Source organism: Panthera pardus, unplaced genomic scaffold (genome assembly GCF_024362965.1).
Source record: "Panthera pardus isolate Hobbes unplaced genomic scaffold, ASM2436296v1 HiC_scaffold_1, whole genome shotgun sequence".
In the NCBI taxonomy this organism is placed as follows: domain Eukaryota; kingdom Metazoa; phylum Chordata; class Mammalia; order Carnivora; family Felidae; genus Panthera; species Panthera pardus.
Window position 1 is genome coordinate 54,742,982 of NW_026526654.1, and position 24,165 is coordinate 54,767,146.

Consider the following 24,165-nt stretch of genomic DNA (forward strand, 5'->3'; position numbering starts at 1 on the left):
TTTCCCGCTATTTCACGATTCTACTTTCTCTCTATGCTAAATACTATGCAAACATAGTATTTTGGGCCGCCTGGGTGGCTCACTCGGTTGAGCGTCTGACGTCAGCTCAGGTCATGATCTCACGGCTCGTGAGTTCAAGCCCCACGTCGGGCTCTGTGCTGACAGCTCAGAGCCTGGAGTCTGCTTCGGATTCTGTGTCCCTCTCTGTGCCCCTCCCTCACTCATGCTCTGTCTCTCTTACTCTCAAGAATAAATAAAACATTAAAAAAAATTTAAATAAAAAAACATAGTGGTTCTCTCTGAAACCATGTGCTGAAGACAGTGGGGAGAAGCAATGCTGAGAGAAGAGGGTCTGGATAGACAACAAAAACGATGTCCACTCCTCTGCAAAAGTGTTTAAGTGAATTAACAAGTAATTCCATTGGTGCATTGTAGTATGACTCTGATAATATTAGTAGCTTTTGTTTATTGGTGTCTTAAATCTAAGTAAAGAATCAGATTCAGGGTTTAAAGTAGGAACATTTGAACCCAGAAATCCCACCTTGGTACTGGACATGGCCTTGCTAAGTAGGAACTATTTGCCATGATGGATCTAAGATTTAAATTCCAAGAAGTGGTATGAATGGAACTTGGAAGGGACAATTCTGCTGATTTTACTTAAGCAGCTTACATACAGCATACGACACAATTTTCTACTAAGGTGATTAAATTAATTCATGGAAGAAATTATTTTGGGAGATAACTAAACTGTAACCTGACCAGGCCAGAAATGTTTCTACTTGTATTTTCCATGAACGAGGAAGTAGCAAATGGCCTGAATTCCTTGGGCCATGTTCCTCAGCAGGACCAAAAAAAAAAAAAAAAAAAAAAAAAAGACTTCTCAAAGCTTTTTTGAGAGCTACAAAGAAAAATTTAGATGGAAACCATTATATATAAAGGGGGTTGTGTTGTGTGCATACCACGAAGACATGGAAAAATTACTGTTTCATCTCAAAATGGAATGTTTCCTATACAATGGTTATGAAAATCTTCAACCTTGTGATTATCACATGTATCTGGATTCCTCTATTGAGCTTATGAGTTTTAGCATGTTATAAATCCAAAGCAACAGGTTAAGGCAAAATGTGCCAGTTATTTATTCAGTGTGCATAAACCTGACTACAAGAAACAGGAGAGTTACAATAGTACGTAAATACTCTGTAACTGTATTTATTTTAGGGTGTATATGTCATGCAGATCTAATATTAAATTGGTGGGGGAGAAATTACTGCATGTTTGAAAAAGATGCCATGGAAAACTTAGAAGAATTCAAAGCACTGTAAAAATGCCAAAGTTATTCACCTATGAGCTGTATTTTCCCAAGAGATGTAAAAGATGTATAAAATTAAAACAAGTACCTATTAAGCAGCAAATTAAGCCTCATGTACTAGAGTTACTTCTGTCAGCACTTGAAAACTGTATAGTAAATACAAAGAAAAAAATTGAGAGGGCTCATACAGACAAATGTTTGTAAAAAACCCTAGTCCTTCTAAGGAAGTGCCTGAGTTTTCTGACAGATTAAACTTTAACAATAGAAAATTTAGACACACATACATATACATAAAACCTCAGGCCACAAGAAGAGTTAGTCCAAGTAGCAGTAACACAACAAATGTATCAACAATTATAACAACCTCTCTGTCTTCTGAGAATCAAGAGCTTTACAAATAACAGCAATAATTTAAAGTGTCTAAAATGATCATAAAGAATTATTAATATTTTTATGTTAAACATTTCCTAACAAAGACAATTGTAACTGTCAACATATCGTTAGCATAACCCAATGAAGAGTGGAAAGTTATGAGTGTTTCATTGAATGCAGCCATAATGCCCACTATTATTCCAGTGAGTTAGTAAGGAGCAAGAAAATACTCACATTGGGTTCACAATTGTTTTTATTGAGGTGTAACTGGCATACAGCAAAGTGCATATATTTAATGGTCCCATTTGATACATTTTGGCATATATATACATAAATATATATATATATATATATATATATATATATATATATATATATATATGTATATATATGAAACCATCACTACAGTCAAGAGAATGAACACATCCATTGCCCCAGAAAGTTTCCTCATGCCCTTTGATGATTCCTTCTTCCCACTCCACTCCTCCCCAGCCTTGGCAAGCACTCATTGATCGGCTTTTTGCCACTAGGGATTACTCTGCATTTTCTATAGTTTTCTACAAATGTAATCCTCCAGTGTGTTTGCTCTCTCATTCTTTTTCTCTCAGGAAGTGGGGTTGGTGGGGTGCTAGCCTCTTTCACTCAGCATAATTATTTTGACATTTATACTTGTAGTTGCTTTTCATTACTAAGTTGTATTTCATTTATAGATATACTACAATTTGTTTATCTCCTTACATGTTTGTTGGGGAGGAGAAGTTTTTCTCTATGCTTCAAGATTCTTTTGACTGGCCTAAGGATTAAATTGATATGAGACAGATTAATAGGAGAAAATCTAATCTAATTACATATGTACAGGGCTCCATAAGAATACGAGAATCACAGGTAGTCAGGCAAGTGAGGCTTTTATGCCATGCAGAGCTAAGGAGAAGGGGGTTGGGGCCTGGGATGTCAAAGAGAAGGGAAACAATTTACAAAAAAATGAAAAAGAGTAAATGTTTGGTAAACAAATGTTTGCTGAGCCATACAGAAACAATGGGACATAGGAATTTTAACAGACTTTGCCAAGTTCCTCCCTGTCTACCACTCCTAGTTCATAATTATCTATGGTGACAGCTCCTTTCCTGGAGTCGGTCCTCTAAATTCCTTCAAACAGTTTTGTTTTTTTTTTAATGTTCATTTATTTTATTTTGAGAAAGAGACAGAAAGCACGAGTGAGAGAGGGCCAGAGAGAAAGGGAGAGAATTCCAAGCAAGCTCCCTGCTATCAGTGTGGAGCCTGAGGCAGGACTCAATCCCATGAACTGGGAGATCATGACAGGAGCCAAAACCAAGAGTCAGACACTCAACGGACTGAGCCACCCAGGTGCCCCCTCTATCTCAATTCTTTTAAGCAGTGAGGGGGAAGATCAAAAGTTCTTCCTGAGCCTTCTGTTTCTTCAAAATTATCAGCCATTGCCAAAGACACATATTTTGGGGTGACAAATTTTGCTCCCCTACATGTTAACAGATTTTGAGTTGTTTCCAGTTTGGGCTATCACAAATAAAGACACTATGAACATTCATGTACAAATCTAAGTATGAACATATGCTTTCATTATCATGAGTAAACAGGAGTAAAATGACTGGATCATTCAATAAGTATATATTTAACATTTTAAGAATCTGCCAAACTATTTCCCAAACAGTTTGTACCATTTCACATCTCGCCAGCAGTGTATGAGAGTTCCAGTTCCTCCACATCTTGGTAGGGTGGGACTTTTCAATTTTGGTCATATTAATATATGTACAATTGTTATCTCATTATGGTTTTAATTTGTATTTACTTAATGTTGAGCATCTTTTCATGTGCTTAATTACCATCTGTGTATCTTCTTTGGTCAAATGTATGTTCGAATCTTTTGCCTATTTTTTATTGGGTTGTTTTCTTACTGGGTTTTGAGAATTCCTTATATATTCTGTATAGAAGTCCTTTATCAGATATGTGATTTGCAAATATATTTTTCCAACTCTGTGTCTTGTCTTTCTAGTTTTTTAACAGTATCTTTGAAAAGCAGAAATTCTTAATTTGATTAAGTGCTATATTTATCAATTGGTTCTTTTATGGATCATGTTTTTGGTGTTATAGAGTTTAGAACTCCGTCTACATGCAAAGTCATAAAAATTTCCTGTGTTTTCTCCCAGCTTTAGGTATTATACCTAGGTCTACGCGCCATTTCCTGATATTCTGCCCTGCAAAATCTTCCTACTCTGTCTTCCCTAAATTCCCTCCTCCATCTCTCAACTCACAGAGAACAAAACACACTGGCTGGGTTCCAAGCCCCGCCCCCCCCCCAACAGTCTCCAAACTTTCTCTAGGCAGTAGTCTGGAGCGATTGCAGGGCTCACCTAGTTGCTTCCCATCCGTCAAGACTCACAGTACCTCGTTGCCTTGTGGCCAATGTCTTGAGTTCCAGTGTCTCATATATTTTGTCTAGTTCTTTAAGGGTTTCAGGCAGGAAGGCAAATCCATCCTCTGTTGCTTTATCCTGACCATAAGCAGAAGCCCTACAAACCCTTGAACTTCAACAAAATTGCCTTTCTTTAATGATGAAAGGGCAAGAGTTCGCCACTCATAATTAGTATAGGTCACCACATTCTTCTAAGTTTTGTTCTTTTCCTATAAAACCCCAAAGCACTTAGCCTGTGATAATTATGAATATTTCTGTACTCCTCAAACCATCAACATAAAAATAGGTATCAAAAAAAAAAATCCTGTTTGCCCTTTCCTAGGGGTACTTTTCTTAACAACAGTTACTCTAAAATTATTATTTAAATAAAATAAAAACACCCTACCTAGACCCTGCAATACAGGCAGCTAGTCTCTCAAAGTCATCTATAAGACTTATTGAGGGTACCCCAGCAGTCTCTGAATTGAATCATTATATTACTTCAGTTAAGGCTATCCTAATGTGAAACAAAATATGATGCCATTAGAGTTCCCTCATGTTATAATGTTCACTATCCAGGATTGTATTATAATGTGCACCTGACAATACTAGCAAGCAAGGACTTGAGATTTTAACCTACATTAGCGATCTAACCATGGTCATAAAATAAACCTTGTTATCTGAAAAGAAGAGAGATGGAAAAATTAGCCAAGAAAAGAGAAAGGAGTTACCATGTGCCAGAAAACCCATCCACTGCCAGAGACCAACCTGAGATCATTTAGCAGAAAACTCTTAACATAAGGGGTAATAAGGCTAGGGTTTTTACATTCTGGGTGGGCGGGGGAATTCTCCTTTATGCAGATGGCTTGCTCTCTTGGAGAATGAGAGCCTAAAGAGTCTGCTCTTCCTTTTCAGGTATTTCCCTAAGAGCTCTTTCCTTTGTTTAATTCGCTTATTTTGACCTTCCACTTCCCCTCTGACCACTGTGTTCCTCGTACCTACTAGTCTTCGTCAAGGGAAACGGTTTCATCCTCTTGTGAGCAGAATCTCTAAGCCTTTTTGAGCCCCATAATCTCCAGGTAGCAAACCCAGCTTTCCTTGTTATTTCTATAGACCAGAGGGATCCCAAGTCTTTTGTAGCAGGCACTGTGCTATTGGTGTGTTTCACGCCTATGTTCTCAAAGGAGACAAAATAAATGGGAGGAAAATAAATGTTCGCCAAATGTGTCTCTTTATCAACGAGTGTTGGCTAAGAGTCACAGAGGCAGGCCCACGAGACAAGTTAACTACAGAGACACTAGGAGACTATACGAGGCTGGGGTTGTTGCCATTATGGCTCGAGCCTGGAAGGTCAAATATAGTACAAACTCTTTAATAGGACAAAGACAGTCTCATAATCCTAAAAAGCTCGAAGTGAGTAATTAGAGAGAGAGAAAGAGGGAAGCAGAGAAAGAGGGAGGGAGGAAGAAAATAGGGAGAGACAAGGAGGGAGGGAAAAGAAGAGGGGAGGGAGCTCAAGGGAATCTTCTTCTGGCCAAAATAAGTGACAAAATCTAGTACTCTGCTTTGAAGAAGAGGGCTTAGGAATTCTCTTAGAGCCTACCAACTCTTAGTCTTCTTCATTTATTAACTGATAGTTGTTTCTATAGTATATTTTTTAAAGTTTATTTATTTTTGAGAGAGAGAAAAAGAGAGAGAGATGGCACAAGCAGAGAAGGGGCAGAGAGACAGGGATAGAGAGAATCCCAAGCAGGCTCTATGCTGTCTGCACAGAGCCTGACGTGGGCTTGATCCCACGAACTATGAGATCATGACTCGAGCCGAAGTCGGACGCTTAACCGACTGAGCCACCCAGGTGCCCCCTCCAGTGTCTTAATAAGTGAAAGGGTGGGAAAGATGTGGTTGGCAGTACTAACCATCCCACATGGTGTCAGCCACCCGGGGAAGGTGGCAGAAGGTTTGGAGGCAGCCTCGGGTGCTTTCCCCAAACTGTGAAGACTTCCTTCAGAAAACTAATACCCATGGCCCAGAGGGGGAAAATACTTTAAAATTAAAAACACCAAAAACATAATAGAGAACAGAAGGTAAAATATTAAAACTAAAAAAATGGATAGTTTTTAGCAGTTTAGCAAAACTAAAAGTGCACAAAAAACTGTTAAGGGAGGAAGTTATAATAAATAAAAGGAACGTGAAAAGGATAATATGCCGAAAGCAAAGCCAGCTAAGGGAGCCAGACCACGAGCACTAGCAGACGGGAGAGCAAGCCAGGCTTGGTGACAGCACAGTGCCCAGGACCCCGTTAGTACTTGTGAAGTAGTGACTGAACCCACAGAAACATCCATTTTTGAACTGTAATTAAAATCATTTTTTTTCTTTGAAAGGAGAAACGAGAAACTGAGCCAAGAATATGGATATGGGAAGTCAAAGGACAAGTAGGGTTTGAAACGTGAGGGAGAGCCGGAAGAAAGGAGAGGGACGGTGAGTCGGGGAGACAAGGATCCGCCACAGAACTAGGAGGAACGGTCAACTGTGAACATCACCTGGTACGGCAATGACAAATTGTGGAGCAAACCTAAGGGGCTAATTCACATGACAGAATATATCCACAACGCAAACCAAAACAAACAGTAAGAGGGGAAAAGAGGGAAGAGAAAAGGCACTCCGCTCATGCGGGTTTCTAACCATCTTCCTTGAGCGTGCTTGTCCACTGTCCGCTTTGAATCCAGGCTCTAACCCTTGCACTTTGTGTCCTGGGCAAGTGACTTAACCTCTCTGAAGGAGCTGCTTCAGCTGCAGAGTCGCGATAGAAGTGCGTATGTCAAGAGTTGCTGTGAAGGTTACAAAAGACAACAAGTGCAAGGTGTTTAACGCAGTGCTGGCACCCAGGAAAACCTTGGCCAATCGTAACGATTATTATCAAATACCACTTGCACATGCAGGCCCGCAGCGGCCCTACTTACAGAAAGACACAGAGAAGCTTGTCTTTTGGTATACTTAGCCCAGTACATCTTGCTCTGTCAGGAACGGACTCCTGCCCTTCTGTGTTCCACCAGCCACAGTGAGGCTGGCCCCCTGGCTGTACTTAAACTTTCAGGTCAAATCATATACATCACATCTTTCATACACAGCTGTTCTTAGGGACTGCCAAGTTACCAACCACTAGCCATTTCTAGTGCCAGCCATCGAGAGTCTATTCTAGGTAACACTGCACTCGGTATGATTGTTCTGTTAAACGAGAAAACGTGGACAACCACTTACCTCAAGTTTAAGCTCTTCTGCCTCTTCCCTTACTGACCTATCAGCCGTCAAATTAATCAAAACTACCATGGTTCCTCCCCTGGTTCTCAACCCAGGAGACACTTTAGATTCCTTGGAGATCTTTTTTAAAATACCATGCCTACGTCATCCCATTCCTAGTTGATTATGATGCACAGCAATGGTAACGAACAAAAGACAGAAAAGAGAAAACTCAACACTGTTAGCCATGTCATTTTCACCTGCACCCGTTCACTTATTATGATGTTGTAGAAACAATAAACTGTGGGTTAATAAAGAAAATGTAGAATTAATAGGCCTTGAGCACCATCCTAAAGCCCTCTCCTTCAAAGCAAAGTATGACATGTTGTCAATTACTTTGACCAGAGGATTTTGAAAACAAAATCCTTCCTTCCTTCCTTCCTTCCTCCCTCCCTCCCTCCTTTCCCCCCTCCCTCCCTCCTTTCTTCTTATTCTTTCTTTTTAACTGTTCTCTTCTGGCCTCACAGGATTGAGACTATGGGAAGATTGTCTTCGTCCTATTACACAAAATTTATAGTTTAGACATGTTTGTTCTCTGTAATGGACATTCTGGTCTCCTTCTCCTTTTGGCAAGTATGTTGGCTTTCAGACACATATTTCTGCCTCAAAATGTGCTTCCACCTCCACTTATAATATCAAAGCACTTGGATCGAAGGCCTAAACTAATCCACAGACCCTTGCTGAAGTCACTGCTTCCCAGGCAGAAAAGAGCACAATATAGGTAAATGCAGTATCAGGAGAAAGGCTTCTTTTCTCTTTTGAGAGTACTTCTGGAAGTGACCCCAACCCCATCCCTGGACTTCACAGCTCTGGGAGTTGAAGCCACCTCATGGTCCCATGGGGCAGCCTGCTGTAGAATGAAACTGATGCCAGAGAAAGCAGAAATGAAAGATGCAAAGAATCAGGGTCTTTGTTGACAACTCTGAGTCCCTGAATTAAACCAACTGAAACCTACTGTTTCAGTGAGCGAGTGGATTCCATTTAGTGTCTAAGCCGGTTTGAGTTGGGTTTTCCATTGTCTACAACCAGACACATCTTGAAAGATCTGCTGCAAATTTTAAAAGGAAGGGAATGCCTGGCTTTTAATTGAATTACATTTGAAAAAGCTAGCAGAGTGTTAAACACAACATATCCAAGTTTTCGATACTTTTGGCTATCACATTTAGCAACTTTTACCTTACCAAGAACTGCTAATTGGCTACACATTGTTTTTGTATGACATGTGGCAAGCTGTGTCAGTCAGGTTATTCTGTAATTATGGGGAGGGTCTTCAGTATGCTGTGATGCTATAATATGGGGTGAATACCAGACGAACAAGAAAGATAATATTCAGCAAATAAAACATACAGTAAAACAATGTATATAACAGCGCACTGGTTTTATTGATGGCAGAAGAAAAGATTCTCTTTCACTTGTAAAAGGTACTTGCTTTAGTTAACTTAGTATTTTTCCCATTCTCCATGTGGGCTGGGGTTTTTTCCCTCTAAAATCTGTTGTTCCATTCTCCAATAATAATATCCATCATGGCTGCACCTTATTTATTCTGAAGGGAAAGTAGGCGGTCTATCAACAGGTTTTGACCAGGATGTTTCAGTCAGTGGCTCCTTTCTTCACAAAGACTCTATTTAAAAAGAGAGGGGGAAGGTGAGATTGGATCCTCAAGTTGACTTTTCCGTACTCAAGATACACTTCTGCTGAAACATACCTAAATGTGGAGCGCTTGTATAAACATTAATAGATCTCAAGCAGAATACATTGGGCACTGCTATCTAATTTATAAACATAACTTCTATAAATCAATATATAAACAAAAATAGAAATCTTCCAAAATAATTTTTCTTCTAGAAATTCTTAGAGCACAGGTCTGTCATCGTGAGCCCTATTATTGCTGGCATGCTGATTTTAGGAATTTGGATTAACTGAATAGTATTTAACAGAGGATGGCCTAAAAAAGATATGCACACTCCCAGTGAACCACTTCTACCCGCATCCCACCTCCCTCCATTTCCCCTTTGAACACCTCTGGATTGGTTCAGTCCACACAGGTAATTGATGGGGGTCTGTCGCCCGCTCCCAGTCTTTACCAGGCACTGCTCTAGGTGAACCTCTTTGGGTGGTGATGACAGACAGAGCTGAGAGAAGCGGAGAGAGAAGCTGTTTGCCCTGGTCGTATTTCAGCCTCATGCACTAAAGAACACTCGGGCAGGGGCGGCAGAGTGCCCTTGCTGCATACAAACAGCTCACAAGTCTTCCGAAGTAACAGTGTCCTGCTCAGAAATGAAGAGCTTCGGGTATTGCTATCCTCACATGACGTCTAGCGTGCTGGCACCAGAGGGCTCTGCAGCGGCTATCTTTAGAGCAATAATTTCCCTGACCTTGATTTGCAAAGTGTTGCAAAAGGATGCTGGATCAGATTAAAAAAAAAAAAAAAATTGACGTTTAAAAATGTATCTTTTACCAGCTGAAAGCTAAACCTGGATTTCGGAAAAAACTAAGTCACAGCATTTAGGTAATAAGTCTATGCATGGCTCTTGGGTTTGTGGTTTCTGGCTGATACGTGAAAGCCTGAAGACCATTCTTTCGTCACACAAATAAGAAACTGGAAGTGAATACTCAACGTGAGTCAACGTTTATTAAGCGGCTTCCTGCGCCGAGCATTAGCCTTGGTCGCCTGGTGGTGGGTAGGGGGACTTCATGCTGATGTGTCTTACAAAGTCTTCCCACCCAGGTCTGCCACTCCTCTCTTTTCACAACGGGATGTGCACTCTTCCACTGGAATGCTGCGATAGCTTCTTACAGTCTTTCCCATGGGTTATAGGGCTGTAACGCACCCCATATCCAACAGCAATATTTCCTAAGCTTAATTTTCATCACATTACTCTTACTCAGAAGTTCATTATCACCAAACACATCAAACTCTTAATGCGTCTAAAGCTACATTCTTGAGTCACCACCAATCCATACGTTTAACATGCACTGTTTGGGTTCACACGTTCTACTCTTGCCACTGGAGCCACTTCCTGTGAACTCTGCCTCTCCCCCTTCAGTCCTCCTCGGCCTTCAGAGTGTCTTCAGAGGGCTCTCCCCGACCAAGAAAAAAAATGAAGCTTCAAACTATTTCTGAGCATTCTCCTGCCCCTGCTAATTGGTACCTAGTTCCCAGGACTCCAGTCACATCAGAAACCTCTTCAGATGCACACAGTTATGGTCGGTTTCACTGATAAAAGAATTGGGTATAATTTCTCCATCCATAGCTACTCATATTTCTGAGTTGTCTGTGACAATTATAACAAGTCCAGGAACGAGAAGTTTGGTGTTTGGGCCCTCTCCCCCCTCAAGGCCCAGATCTGACTCTCCACCACGTTGTCTCAGACTTGGGCCTATCTGCCCACGTCGCTCCCTGAGACCTCCTTCTCCCACCTTGCCCAGACCCCCAGGGAGCTCCTGCTTTTGCGAGTCACTGACGGTGTGTTTGGGACCAAGACCAAGTTGAATCCAACTCCCTCTGCACCTCGAGGGGAAGTGTATGGGCACGTGACGAGGTGGTGGTGGTGGGAGAGAGGGCTTATAGGAAAAACTCTCCAGGACAACCAAAGAATGTGTAAATTATGTAATTTACAAAATCTTACCAAAAACTTTATCAAAATACACTTATTTAATAAACACTTACTGAACAGCTACTATGTGTCATTCATCACCTAACAAAGTACCTGAAACATTAAAAAAAAGTATTACTATGAAATTATAGATTTTTTAAAAGTGAGAGTAGAAAGTGCCTGAAGTGTTTCTTACTATCTTGAATAATTTTAGATAACAAAATCTGAGAAAAATTTCAGCACATATTAGAATTCATACTTATATCTGCTGGAAGTCAAATGGCCAGCTACAATGCATATCTTCTTTTTAAATGCTTAGGTTAATGGAAACCAGGAATGAGGAAATAAAAATACCTTTCCTCTCAAGAAGAAAATCATATACTGGGTTGCGTGACAAGAACAAAAAGTATAATTCTTACTATTGTTGAACCTCCCATTCACAGACAGTATATCAAAAAGATAATTCTACTTCATAATCTTTCCATGTTTGAACTCAAATAAAAAAATAATAATTGTTTCAACCAAGATCACGTGTCTTGACTATTTATTTTTTGGAGTAAATTTTGTAGTGAGAGGTTTTTTTTAGTGATGCTATCATGAAACTGCCCCCCACCAGCAAAGTTATTCTCACTGATGTCAGGAATCCAGAATCTCTGTGTCACACATTTCCCACATCAACAGTACAATCCAAAGCAAGCATCTGGGAAAAATGGGCATTTTAAGCCAGGGAGCAGAAAACCACTAACACTGTGATGTTTCAGCTGATTGGGAACAGTCTGCATTGTACTGTTTGGTATCAATGAGCCACAATTACTGTGGGGCTATGGTTCCTGATTTAGGCAGTATGTTCTTTTTCAGAGGTAGTTTTCCATGGAAGCCTAACCTAGAAAACATATGAAAGAAACTAAAGAAGGGCCAAGAGGATGTTGTTCCAGGCTTCTGGCTGCAGCCTTACTCACTCTCACCATCTCCTTTCCTCCTTTCCACTGGTAGCCCTGCCAGGCCCTACCCCCCTTCTATTCTGCGGCCTCAGGACACCCTTGAGGAGTCCCAGTCCTGCATCCGCTGCTAGGGAACCACTACCCTAGAGCAATCAGGAAGTTGAGAACCTTCGGCTTTATTTTATTTACTAAAAAAAATATTCTGAACGTTTTATTCATTTTTGAGAGAGAGAGAGAGACACAGACTGCAAGTGGGGGAGGGGCAGAGAGAGGGAGACACAGAATCCGAAGCAGGCTCCAGGCTCTGAGCTGTCTGCACAGAGCCCGATGCGGACGTGAACCCACAAACTGTGGGATCATGGCCTGGGCCCAAGTCAGGGGCTTAACTGACCGAGCCACCTGGGCGTCCCACTTCAGTCTTACTTTAAAACCTTGGTTTAAACAATGCGAAGCCCTCAGAAAGCTATGAGGGAATTCTCAGTTTTCATTCACCTTACATGTGACTTCATTGTAAGCAACTGAACTTATGTCAAAAGTGGATGTTCAATCTTGTACGGTGTGAAGCTGCGGAAGTCATTATCTATACTTTGACTCTGCTTTGGTCAGTTCTCGCTATAGAAAAATGCCCAAAGTCGAGAATCAGTCCTTCTGTGATAACTATGGATGGTAGGTCACGTCTGTTTACTCGATGGCCTTGTATTAAGCACAAAGAAAAGCCCGTGATAAGAGAAAAAGTTGGTACTCTGGCCTGCTCAGGTAAATCAGAAGTCAGGTAGCACCAGACTTCCACTCCAGGCAGACTACTGCACAAGGGGCTAAGGACCAGAAAACAGAAGAAAACGTTCCTTCACTTAGGATGACAGAACTAATTTGTAACCAGAGAAGGAGCTCCGGAAGAGCTGAAGGGGATCTAAGACTCCGGGACAGTGCTGCCCAGCACAGGCACGATGTGAGACACACATGTAATTTCAAATTTCCCTCTAGTCTCATTAAAAAAAGCACAAATAGGGGGAAGTAACGTTAATGACATATTTGATTTAATCCAATCTATCAAAAATACTCTCATTTCAATACATAAATACTGCAAATTACCAATCTTTTACTTTTTTAAACTAAGTCTTTAAAATTTGATGTGCATTTTTCATTTACAGCACATCTCAATTCAGACTAGCTGCAATTTCAAGTGCTAAAAAGTCACAGCTGGTTTGAAAAACTGAGAGTCACTTAGGAGGGGGGGAAATACAATGTGGATAAGAACCTTAACAAAATGAATAGCTGAAATGAGAAATGGAGAACAATTTCTTTAAATTCTCAATGGTCTTGTTACTGAGAAGAAGAGACTGAGAAAAAGATATAGTTAAGTCTAAAATAGTCTCATAGTCTTTACAGTGATATATAACAAAAGCTATAATGGGAAAACTCTGAATATATTCAAAAATCCTGGCATAATGAAAAAACGGAGATGTTACCAAAGACAGCAAAAGTATTACCTTCTAATAACACATTAAAAACTAAGGTCTTTGTTGATCAAAATGAGATGCCTTCGATTGCTCCCATAATTTCCTGACTTTTCTGTTATATTTCTCATCCTTCCTATTGAAGATGATTTTCAGATAGCAACTCTCTGAAACTCTTAAGATGAAAGTTTCTGGATCAATAGCACACAGCCGCCACATCACGTCTCAGTAAGCAATCATGTTACCTTCATCCAATTTCTGAAGATATACAATGAAACATTTCCTCTTTTTTAAAAAGGACTGAAATTAGTTAAATAATAAAAAACCTCAATTATCCAAGTTGGTGGTTATCTGGTCCTTTGTTTTCCTTTTATTTTCTTCCTGCTTTCAAACTTACTGACATTTTACTGATTGGCATCACCTCCGACAGAAGTGAGTAAGTATAGAGAAAAGAGGGGGTTAGGGGTTATACGTGTGAGGAAAGATTTGGTGCAAAAGTAGCTTGTGACTATGGTATAATCTTACATACTTTATAATTGAAAGGTCTGAAATATCAGTTTTTTCTATGATGTTATAAAACATCAATAATTGCACTTACACGTTTAGCATAAATAGCATCTTTCTTTATATGGAAACCACCTCACAATGTCAAATTTACCTTCTCATATTAGTTCCGCGCCCGGGGAGGTTGGTAAAACTGCTGTGTGGGCCTAGTGGATCTTCTTGGCTGACCATCACCTCCTCTGCGGAACTCAAGCGTTTGGTCATAGGTGCCTTCTTCCTCCTATTTGCAAAGAATAGTGATTTAAACATGTTCAAAATAGCTCCAAGTTTCCTAAGTTAATAACTCTATGGTGCCGATTTTGATATGCCCTCTTAAGCTGCCTTGGGATTCACATCTGTCAACTTTTATAACAGAGGGAGGCAAGGGGAAAGGAAAAAAAAAAAAAAAAAGCAGGGACATTGTTAAAAATCTTTTGGTCCTTGATAACAGAAGAATGAACTTGACAGTGGTAAGATTAGAATCAAATTTAATTTCAGAAAAGGAAACTATTTCCACATAATAATAGCATGATTATCTCACCAAATGACTTGACACAAGGGCGTGAAAACACAGAAAAACAAGCATTATAATAAAAATTTTCCTGAATATTTGGGCTTCTAAATATTTGTAGGTATTTGTCATGGAAGGGGATTTTGTAAGATATGGAAGAGGGGTGAAGAGCCAGAGAACATTCACCAGCTGTCTGTCCTCATCTGATGAGATCTCCAACATCGTTAAGAACCTTACATCTAGAGACAGGAAAAAATAATGGATTGGAATGAGGAGGGAAATACAGTTTACATATAAAGAAAGCTTCATGCAAGACATAGCAATCACCACAGTAAGACACAAACTACTTTCTTCTCATTTTCTTTCTTATTGAGGGGATACATCTATCAGCTCAAGGAATAGCATGGAAAAATTAGGATAAGCAGATTAAACAGCAGAAAGAATACAGTTAATTGTAATATTTGAAAAGAACTTAGAAGCAACAGAAATGTAGCCAAAGCCACACTGGTTTCTTACTGAGTGCTGCCACCCTGTAATTTTAGTATTTTTAAATGAATGCAGCTATGAAGTATGCTCCCTCTTAAAGACAGAAAAATATTGGCTCTCAGTTTTGTTTATGAAAGGAACAGCATCTATTTCAAAAGTAGAGTTTAAATTCCAACTGAATTATCAGAACATAATAATTTGCATGATTTTGGAAATGTATCCCACATCTTCCTCCTCCTCACTTTATCTCTGAATCATCTTTCCCAAAAGATTGCTTTCTTTTGACCCTATTAATAACATAAGAAGTTATATGAGAGACTGAGTTCTATTCTTCGAATTTTACGGATCCAACTATTACAATTTTACCTGAGAGAAGCAGAAATATGCTAAGATAATTTGATCAAATCCTATCATTTAGAAATGATTACTTAATATATGGCACGGACATAACTCTTATTCTTAGGCATCCTCCACGGTATTCTTAAAGAACAATTATTTCCATTTTATACAAAGGACACTGAAGCCCAGGAAAACTTTGTGACTTTGCCCTAATACTTCTAAGGCAAACCTGGGTTTTGATTCAAGTGCAACTGAACTGCTTAAACGTTTACATCTCAGCCTGCATGTAAAAAGAAATAAACCAATAGCCAAAAATTAATGATCATCCTTAAGGGGTCATCATCACCTAAATAAGAGAATGGAGAAATGCGACAATGTATCGGCATAACTCAGTAACTGCCTCTTAGAGACAAACTTTCAGGTTAGCTCTCCTTTCCTGTGTCCCTTTCATTGACAATCAATCTCAAAATGGTTAGAAGTGTCAGATACTAGGTCTATAATTTAGAATATCAATTAAATGCAATAAGAAAAATCACAAAGTGTTTAGGAAAGGAAAGAATTATTTTTAATTACTCTGGTCACGGTTTTGAATGATGATGGTCAAATATTATGGCTAAATTTGAAAAAAGGCTATTTAATTTTATGACATAGGGCAACATTTGAAGCTTTGCATATTAACTGAGAAGAATGAACATATATTTGTTACTGTAGTAGATGAAGTAATTATTTCAAGAATTAGAATGGAATGCTGCTTTTTCTCCACACCCCACTGCGGAACTGGCTGAGAAGACATCTAAAAATCTATAATTTATCAATAGAAAACACTGCTAAAGGTAGGAAGCTACATTTGTTGAGTGAGGGAGCTGGATCTATATAATATGGCATTGCTATTTGAAAAGCTGTCTCTACTGTGTTTAAAAGATTCACAGACTATACTAGCCAGAGCCAATTAGATGGTTTTATAAAGATGACCGACCATGAGATTTCTTTCACGTTATTTGATGTCTTCACCATCTTTTTATGCAAGATAGAAGCAAAAAATAAAAATGATTCTGACAGCTTGGTTTTCAGTGATCGTCAAAGGCACAATCTTGCCTTTTTAACTTTTAAATATTCCTCTTGCAGAGTACTTGAGGGCAAACCTGGTCACCCACAGAAACTACTTCGTATATTCCATAGCTAGTCATTTTTAGCACCGAAGGAATACCTCTTTCCATTTTATATAATACACAGCTAAACTTAATAGGTGAGTTTACTTGGAGTCATCCTTGAATGACATTTATACCTAGTTCTTGCTCCTAACTTTTCTTCCTCTTTTAGGTTTTGCTACTCTGTAATAGATTTAAAACTCAAAAAAATTAAATAATATGATAGTTCAAAACATATTTTTAAAAATCTGACACTATGTTTGAGCTGGCACTGTTCTGGAAAGCCATATAGTCTTGTCCCTCCCCTTAGATCTGACAGACAAGGAATCTCTAAACCCTGAGAAGCGAACTCAATTTTCCATGTCACAGAGCTTATTCAAGGAAGGGTCCAGACCAGCACCATTCTGTTTCTGACTCTCAGGCAAGATTCTTTACAAATTCTGCGATAACTTTCATAAAATGAAAGTGACCAATGTCATCTTCACCTAAACTTTGAGATTCAGAACTATTTTATTGGGACTCAGATTTTTGCCCCCCTAAACCATGTTTTCAGATTAAACCTGGTTTAAAAATACTATATAACTAAGATTCAAAATGCATCCTCTTTTCATGCCAATATTTACTAGTTTATTGCTCCTTTTATTAAGAAGATATAAAATACAATAATCACTGTGTCATCAAGCATGAACGGAATGACAGTTTGAAGAAAATAAAAAGTCCCAGGACCAGTGCAAAAAGGAGATGACAACTTCACCTATGAAACATGTTTGACAGGTCACATCTTTCTTGAGTATGATCTTCAGCATACACTGTATCTGGAGTGAGAACACAAATACATCTTCCCTCATTTATAAATGAGCCCTGGTACAAAAGCTCATTGGAAATCAGTCACTCGGAACCTGAATCATACCTCAGTAAAAGGTATGCAACATTTAAATAGAGGTAGGGTTCTCTGTTCTACAAGGTGAAGTGCAAAAATAACAAATCAAAAAACAAACAAACAAAAAAACCCAAAAAAACCCCAAAACAAAAATTAAAAAAATGAAAAAACAAGGTGAACCATACAAATGAGTATTTTAAGGAAGGTGCTGGATCAGTGGTTCTCAACTGAAAGTGATTTTTTGCCCCCCAGGGGACCTTAACCACTGTCTGGAGACATTTTTGGTTGCTACAACTGAGGGATGCTACTGGCATCTAGTGGGTTTGAAGATATTTCTGGTTGTTACAAAGTGAGAGGGTAAGGTGTAGGCGAGTTGTTACTACATCTAACGGGTGGAGGCCAACGATGTTGCTAAATATTCTAAAAGGCACAGGGCAGCCTACACAACAAAGAATTACCCAGTTCTAATGCCATCAGTGCCAGAATTGAGAAACCCTGGGCTAGGCCAAGGGAGGAGGAGGAAACTTCCTACTCCTAAGTGCCAGCCTGGAAAATAATTCTGAAATTCAGGAAGCTTGGGTTTGCCACCTTTCTTGTCTGTCTCTAAGGCTGAAACGCTAACCCAAATCTCTATGGAAATTTTGTTGTGGGGCGGGGGGGAGGGGGCTCTATTTGCCAACAATGCCACATTTTCCTCTGCTTCACTGACATATTCATATATCTTCTTAAATTACCATTCCTTCGGCATTTTCCCACAACCATGACTCTGTGAGGAGACAATCAGAGATTATTTGGTTGGTGAGAGTGGGGAGCAGGGATGGCAATTCTCTTCATAAAAAAACTTAGAAAAACTTATTACTACTGTCACACATCTTTTAATAGGTATTTTGTGTGTAATTTAATAAAATTTCTTCTAGTCAGTTCCTTCTCACAGAATTTGTATAGTAGTCACAAAAACATAATCCAGCATATGAAAAGAACACCATGTACTCTCAACAACAAGCCTTGAAATTTAGGATACTTTGAATAATGAAATATTAATGAGTACATATCTCTATCAGTGATTCACATATGAGTCACTCACCCTGTGAATTTCCAGGCCACCTTTTGCCTGCCTGGTGAGCTTCTGTAGCCAGTTTATAGAAATATAAATTCATTTTAATATAAAACCTAAACAAAAGTTAAAGACAAACTTGCTTTCCCAAAACATCATGTAATAAAGGCAAAACTATGGAGACAGTGAAAAGATTAGAGGTTGTCCAGGGTAAGGGAGAACAGAGGGATGAATGGCAGAGCACAGGGGATTTTTAGGGTAGTGAAACCATTGTGTTATGGTACTATTATGGTAGATACATGTTATTATACATTTGTCCAAACCCACTGAATGTACACACCAACAATGAAGCCCAATGTAAACCACAGACTCTGAGCAAATGCATTACTTTAGTGGGAGATGTTGATAATGGGGGAGGCTGTGTGTAGGGGTGGGGGGCAGGGAGCATATGGGAAGTCTCTGTATCTTCCTTTCCAAAGAATCTAAAACTGTTCTAAAAAAATGAAGTATATTAAAAAAAATAGGCTGTAAAATAGGCCATGTCAGTGGGATACTTTGTGCCTTGAATAGTGCTGATGATGTCGTGGATCCTTAATATTTGATAAAATGTTTCTTGACATACCTTATTAATAAAATGGCACATTTCAATCCATTCAGATTCTTCCTGTGGTTATCAGTAACTAGAATATGACAATTAAACTGCTTTCATCCTTGGGATGCCAGGAGAATGAATTAATGTGTGAAAGCCACTTTGAAGTTTATGGAGCTTTCTGAATTGATTTTTAGGTTGTGCTCAATTTTGATTATACCTTGGATATTTATAACATTTCCTCTTCATCCCCACTGAAACTCTGACCTTTGATTTTATGTTACAGTCCAAACAGGTGAAATAAAGTATCTCTGCCCCATTCAAAAACAAGAACAAAAAATCATATAAAGAAGAATTTAAAATATTTTTAAGTAACCTATTTTAAATCAATTAAACTAACATTCCAGTATATTAGAGTGACTTAAAATTGAAAGTAAAAGCTGGATTGGTTTTTTATTTTCTGTGAAGGTTATAACATCTGTGCCCACTAGAATCATGTATTATGATCAACGCTGAACTTAATTTACCAATTATTCTTGTTTAAGAAATATGTTCCAATTGAATATTTACAGCTGTATCACAAAACAAACCAGGCTTGTGGTAGCCTGGAACCACAAACTGTTTTCTATAAAACAGAAAGTTTCTGTAAAGAACAGTAATCCAAATACCTAAAAACTATTATTTGCTCAAGGAATTAGTACCGTAACCTGAGCTAGAACACAAGTCTTCTGACTCACAGTCCTGTCTTTCACTCTGCTCCCAAAGAATGAGGGTGAGGAATATAGTTATAATGAATGCCAGAATTGGAAGAGGAATTGGAGATACTCGAACGGAGCAGATTACATTAAAAAATATATATATCAGAATTATCGTTTATATTTTGGGTAAATGTGGCACTCTGGCTTCATATGAAATTTTATATAGAATTTCACCCTAAAGTAGATGGGCCCAGGTTACAGTGAGTATTTTACATGTGTTAGCAAGCAGTATCCCCTTGGCTTTCTCTTCCTCAGCCCCTCCAAGCTCTGTAACTCCCTATGGCACAAAAACTAGCCCCATCTAGTTCAGCCTCTGCTGAACACGGGGAACTAGCTGGGTGGACTGACTTGATGAATATAAGAAAGTGTGGGGCGCCTGGGTGGCTCAGTCGGTTGAGCGTCCGACTTCAGCTCAGGTCACGATCTCGCGGTCCGTGAGTTGGAGCCCCGCGTCAGGCTCTGGGCTGATGGCTCGGAGCCTGGAGCCTGCTTCCGATTCTGTGTCTCCCTCTCTCTCTGCCCCTCCCCCGTTCATGCTCTGTCTTTCTCTGTCTCAAAAATAAATAAACGTAAAAAAAAAAAAAAAAAGAAAGTGAGCTGGTGGAAGAAGAGGAACCAAAAAGTAGGCCTCTGACTCCGAGTTCGGAACCCTTTTGCCTTTGCCTTCTATCACAGAGAAAATCTAAACACTTCTTTTGACTTCAATGAATTAAATGCCTCATTTGGTAATAAAACCTTCTGCACCTAGGTGAGGAAAAAAAAATCTCAAGTTTCACTAACATATGAGAGTGTCATATATAACCAAAATAAGTAATTTTGTAATAGACTAATTTCTCTATGTTTGAAACTTTGGGTAAAAGAAGATACCATTTTAGAATTATACCACTTAGAATTAGAGTCTCCCCTTCCCTCAGAGCAGATCTAAGATCATCCCTTTAATACGTACCATGTCCAAGAATATTTTATTTAAACCAGATATTTTATAGCAGAAAAGAAAAATACTGATTCAAGACCAAAAAAAAAAAAAAAATAATAATAATCTGATTCAATCTGATCTAATTACTAAACAGCTGTTCCAAAATGCATGGCCGACAGAACCCAATGCTTTCATTCCTGTATCACACAGGATTTCAGGAGAAAAATGAGACATTTCACTGTGGTTCTGATCTTTTCAGAAAAGAGTATATTTTTTTAGATTTATACAAAAATTGAAATTGTTGATGATGCTATATTAGGAAGTTATCAGAAATCTTAGTTCAAGGATTTTACCCCATGCCCTGCCAGCTAGAGCACAACCTACATAAGACAACTAACTTAACACAGAAGAAAACTAGATGTTTAAATGACAGTAAAAGCAAACACCGTACTCTTCATCACAGTCCCTCCTCTAATTTCATTAAGATCACCGACCCTTTAATATAAAGTAGACAAGCCATTTTTGGCAGTTTAGGCACTTAAGGAAATTGAGCTGAACTTCAAAATGTTCCATCCATATTTTAACTACGAGGATATGAAAAAGAGACTAGTAAACATGTCACCCTTACCAAATTGCGAAAGTACAGACACTCCTACATTCAAAAACACACCTGAGTTTATTTACAACTTGGAACAGAGAAAAAGGAAATGGATGTTTATTCCATTGTGTGCCTGGCATTTTGCATTCTATCTCATTTAATCCTTGTAACAGTGCTTTGAGTTACCTAATCTCACCTCTCTACAGATGAAGAAACAAAGTAATTTACCCAAAGCTATATAAGTGGCCATGCTTGAATAAGACTCCGGGCTGTCTGCTCCAAAGTCTTTTCCATTGCATCACATAGTGCATATTTACATATCTTGCTTCAGACAGTTTGGCTTACTTTTTTCTAATAGCTAGCTTAAGATCACTTTTAAGTAAACGGATGGCCTCTGTCCCGAGGTCTCTGTCCTAGCACAAACATCATTTACTGGTCATAATCTTTGCTGAAATACTACAGTGAGGTCCAAAGAATGAATATATGTTTTATAAAAATGTGCACCTCTCTAAAACTCATTGGCTGCTTTAGCTTAAGATTAAAAAGATTCCAAAAGCTTGCCCAGAAATCAAGGTACGGAGCATATCCTGCTCCCAGATATGCCGATGTACTCAAAGATTTCCTTGAGAGATACTTCATGACATGGGTATTTGAGACCTCAGTCTCTTAAGTCAGATCTGAGTCTCAGTTTAGCCTCTACCACTTTGAGGCATGTTACTCAACTTCTCTTGGTCTCAGTTTTCTCACACAGAAAATACTAATGAACTCATAGGTTTACATGGAGAACTGTATGACGTTTTAATACTTAGGAAGGGTTTATCAAATAAGCCTTCTATGTTCTCTACTGTTGTGAAGTAAGTAACCCTTTGACAATACAATATATGTGCCCACTTCAATTAAACTATCTAGACTCACAGACTTTGCTAAAATTTAGGAAGTTTGCTGCTATTCCTCAGGTTGTTTTGGGCAGATAAGGAAAGTGGAAGAGTCACTGGAAAAAAAAAAAAATGAAAGAGCCAATGCAAGGAGGAAGATTCTTGCCACACACTTGCCATTTTTATCTACTGAAATTAAAAAAAAATGATCTACACATTAAAATGAATAGTTTGTTTAATTGTTAATAGTTTAATTCTATTGTTACCACTGGTTTTGTTTCTTTGGGAGGTATTTTTTTTTTTAATTTATTATAGAGAAAAAAGGAAAATAGAACAAAAAAGGGGAGGAAACTGGCAAAGAAGCACTCTTGAAAATCAGTCAAAAGTTATAGACACGATTTGCATAAAATCTGAACATTTTAAGAGGAAGCCAAAAATAAGTTAATGTGATCAGTCTCTTTGAATATCTTGCCTTTAGATCATACCCTTTAAATTTTGGTAAATGCTATAAAAAGGAACCAGTTAGAAACACTATTTAAAAAGTTGTACAGCAATGACAATTCATAATAGACAATGCCTATCTATGTTGATCTGTTTTTAGGTCAATGCCTACAAATTATTTATGCAAAAGCAACCAATGTTTTAGAATATCTTATGGTCAAGACATATGAGCACTAATCACAAGTGGTTAATCATTTCGCTCTCATAATTTATATCATTTTTACATCTTAAATGGGCAGGCTAATATAACACAATTTAAGATGGGTTAACCAATTCTTTCTCTGAAAGTAATGATTTCTGCACCATAATGCCAGAGCACTTCTTACTCTAAAAGTCAGCCCGATGCATATTATGTAACTGACCACCTGAGACAAACACTTATGGTATGCTACAGTGACGTGTAATACAGATTTAGGAAACAGAAATAGAAAAAAAAAACCTCCATGTCAAATTGAGGAAATATAGGCCAGATCTTTGCCATTAAAAAGTATGGAAGTTTGGAGGAGGGAGGGGACACGTGACTTGACATGCTTTATTTAACTATAAGAAAAAAGTCGCCATGCCTAATAACAAAGAAATGAAATCATTGCTGATGTGTTCACCCCCTTAATGAACATAAAGGAAGACTGACAGGAAAAAAGTTAAACACTTAAATCTTCAAGCAGATAGCGGCCCAATGTGACAAACATCATTATACATTTAAATCCCATTCATACCTAAAAACCCATACTAACAAAGTCTGCATAATGAACTGAAAATATTTCTCTTTAGTGAACCATAATAACAGATGTTTAGAAACCCTTATCCGTTAACAGGCCAGTTAACAAAGTCCTGTAGAAGGACTACAGGAGTCAGTGATCTGATCTCAGTACAAGATCCACCTACCGCCTTCAGGTAACTCTGGTGAGGGGTACTCAGGCTCTTTTAGGCTCTCTGTTCTGCACAACAAAGTACAAATCTGCATTTCTAGAAGTCCCACCTACATTTCTAGTTGAGTATGTTTCCTTTGCCATATGAAAGATTTTAAGCTATTTTAAAACAAGTATTATATCTCTCTTCAGTCTTCTACTTTCTAGAAGGAAAGACTCAGCTCTTGGAATCACTTGTCAAATACTATTATTTCTAGAATCTTCCAACATCTTCAATGTCTTTTCTTTTATTTCACTTTAATAGTTACTATTCTTTAGAACCTAGTTTTCAGATAATATTCCATGTAAAGTCTGCTTGGAACATAATACTATTATTTCCCATAGTGAACAAACTCTATATAAATCTATTAGTGCAATCTAGCCTTGCTTTAATGTTTTCAGCAGCTGCTCAATCACTACTTGTTCATATTGTACTTGTCATCAAGCAGAGTCCCTATAACCTACTCGTAGGTCTATATCATTCTGTATTTGAAAATAATTATTTCCCCAATCTAAGGTCTTAAATTTCATCGCAATTGAAATCCATACACTAATGAAAGATATTATTTTGGCACAGTATTATCATTGGTGTATTCTGAATATATAATATTAAGTCAGTTTTTCCGACAAATGGTGATTTGGTGATCCTTCTTTCTTTC

At 38.4% G+C, this 24,165-nt stretch overlaps 1 protein-coding gene across 6 annotated transcripts in view; it reads right to left on the reverse strand.

The window, feature by feature from the left end:
* Positions 1-8,765: 8,765 nt before the first annotated feature.
* The window catches only part of TDRD3 (tudor domain containing 3), a 160,360-nt gene continuing 144,960 nt past the window's right edge, over positions 8,766-24,165 (reverse strand). For 3 of the 6 annotated variants that reach the window (XM_019415595.2, XM_019415591.2, XM_019415598.2), the window contains 2 exons: positions 14,059-14,184; positions 8,766-9,027 (listed from right to left, as the gene is read on the reverse strand). In XM_019415595.2, the coding sequence (XP_019271140.2) occupies positions 14,068-14,184 (117 nt within the window). In that variant the 3' untranslated portion in view covers positions 8,766-9,027; positions 14,059-14,067. Of the gene's footprint in view, positions 9,028-11,076; positions 11,117-14,058; positions 14,185-24,165 lie in introns of those variants that run through there. The other 3 variants (XM_019415596.2, XM_019415592.2, XM_019415594.2) reach the window with 2 other exon arrangements.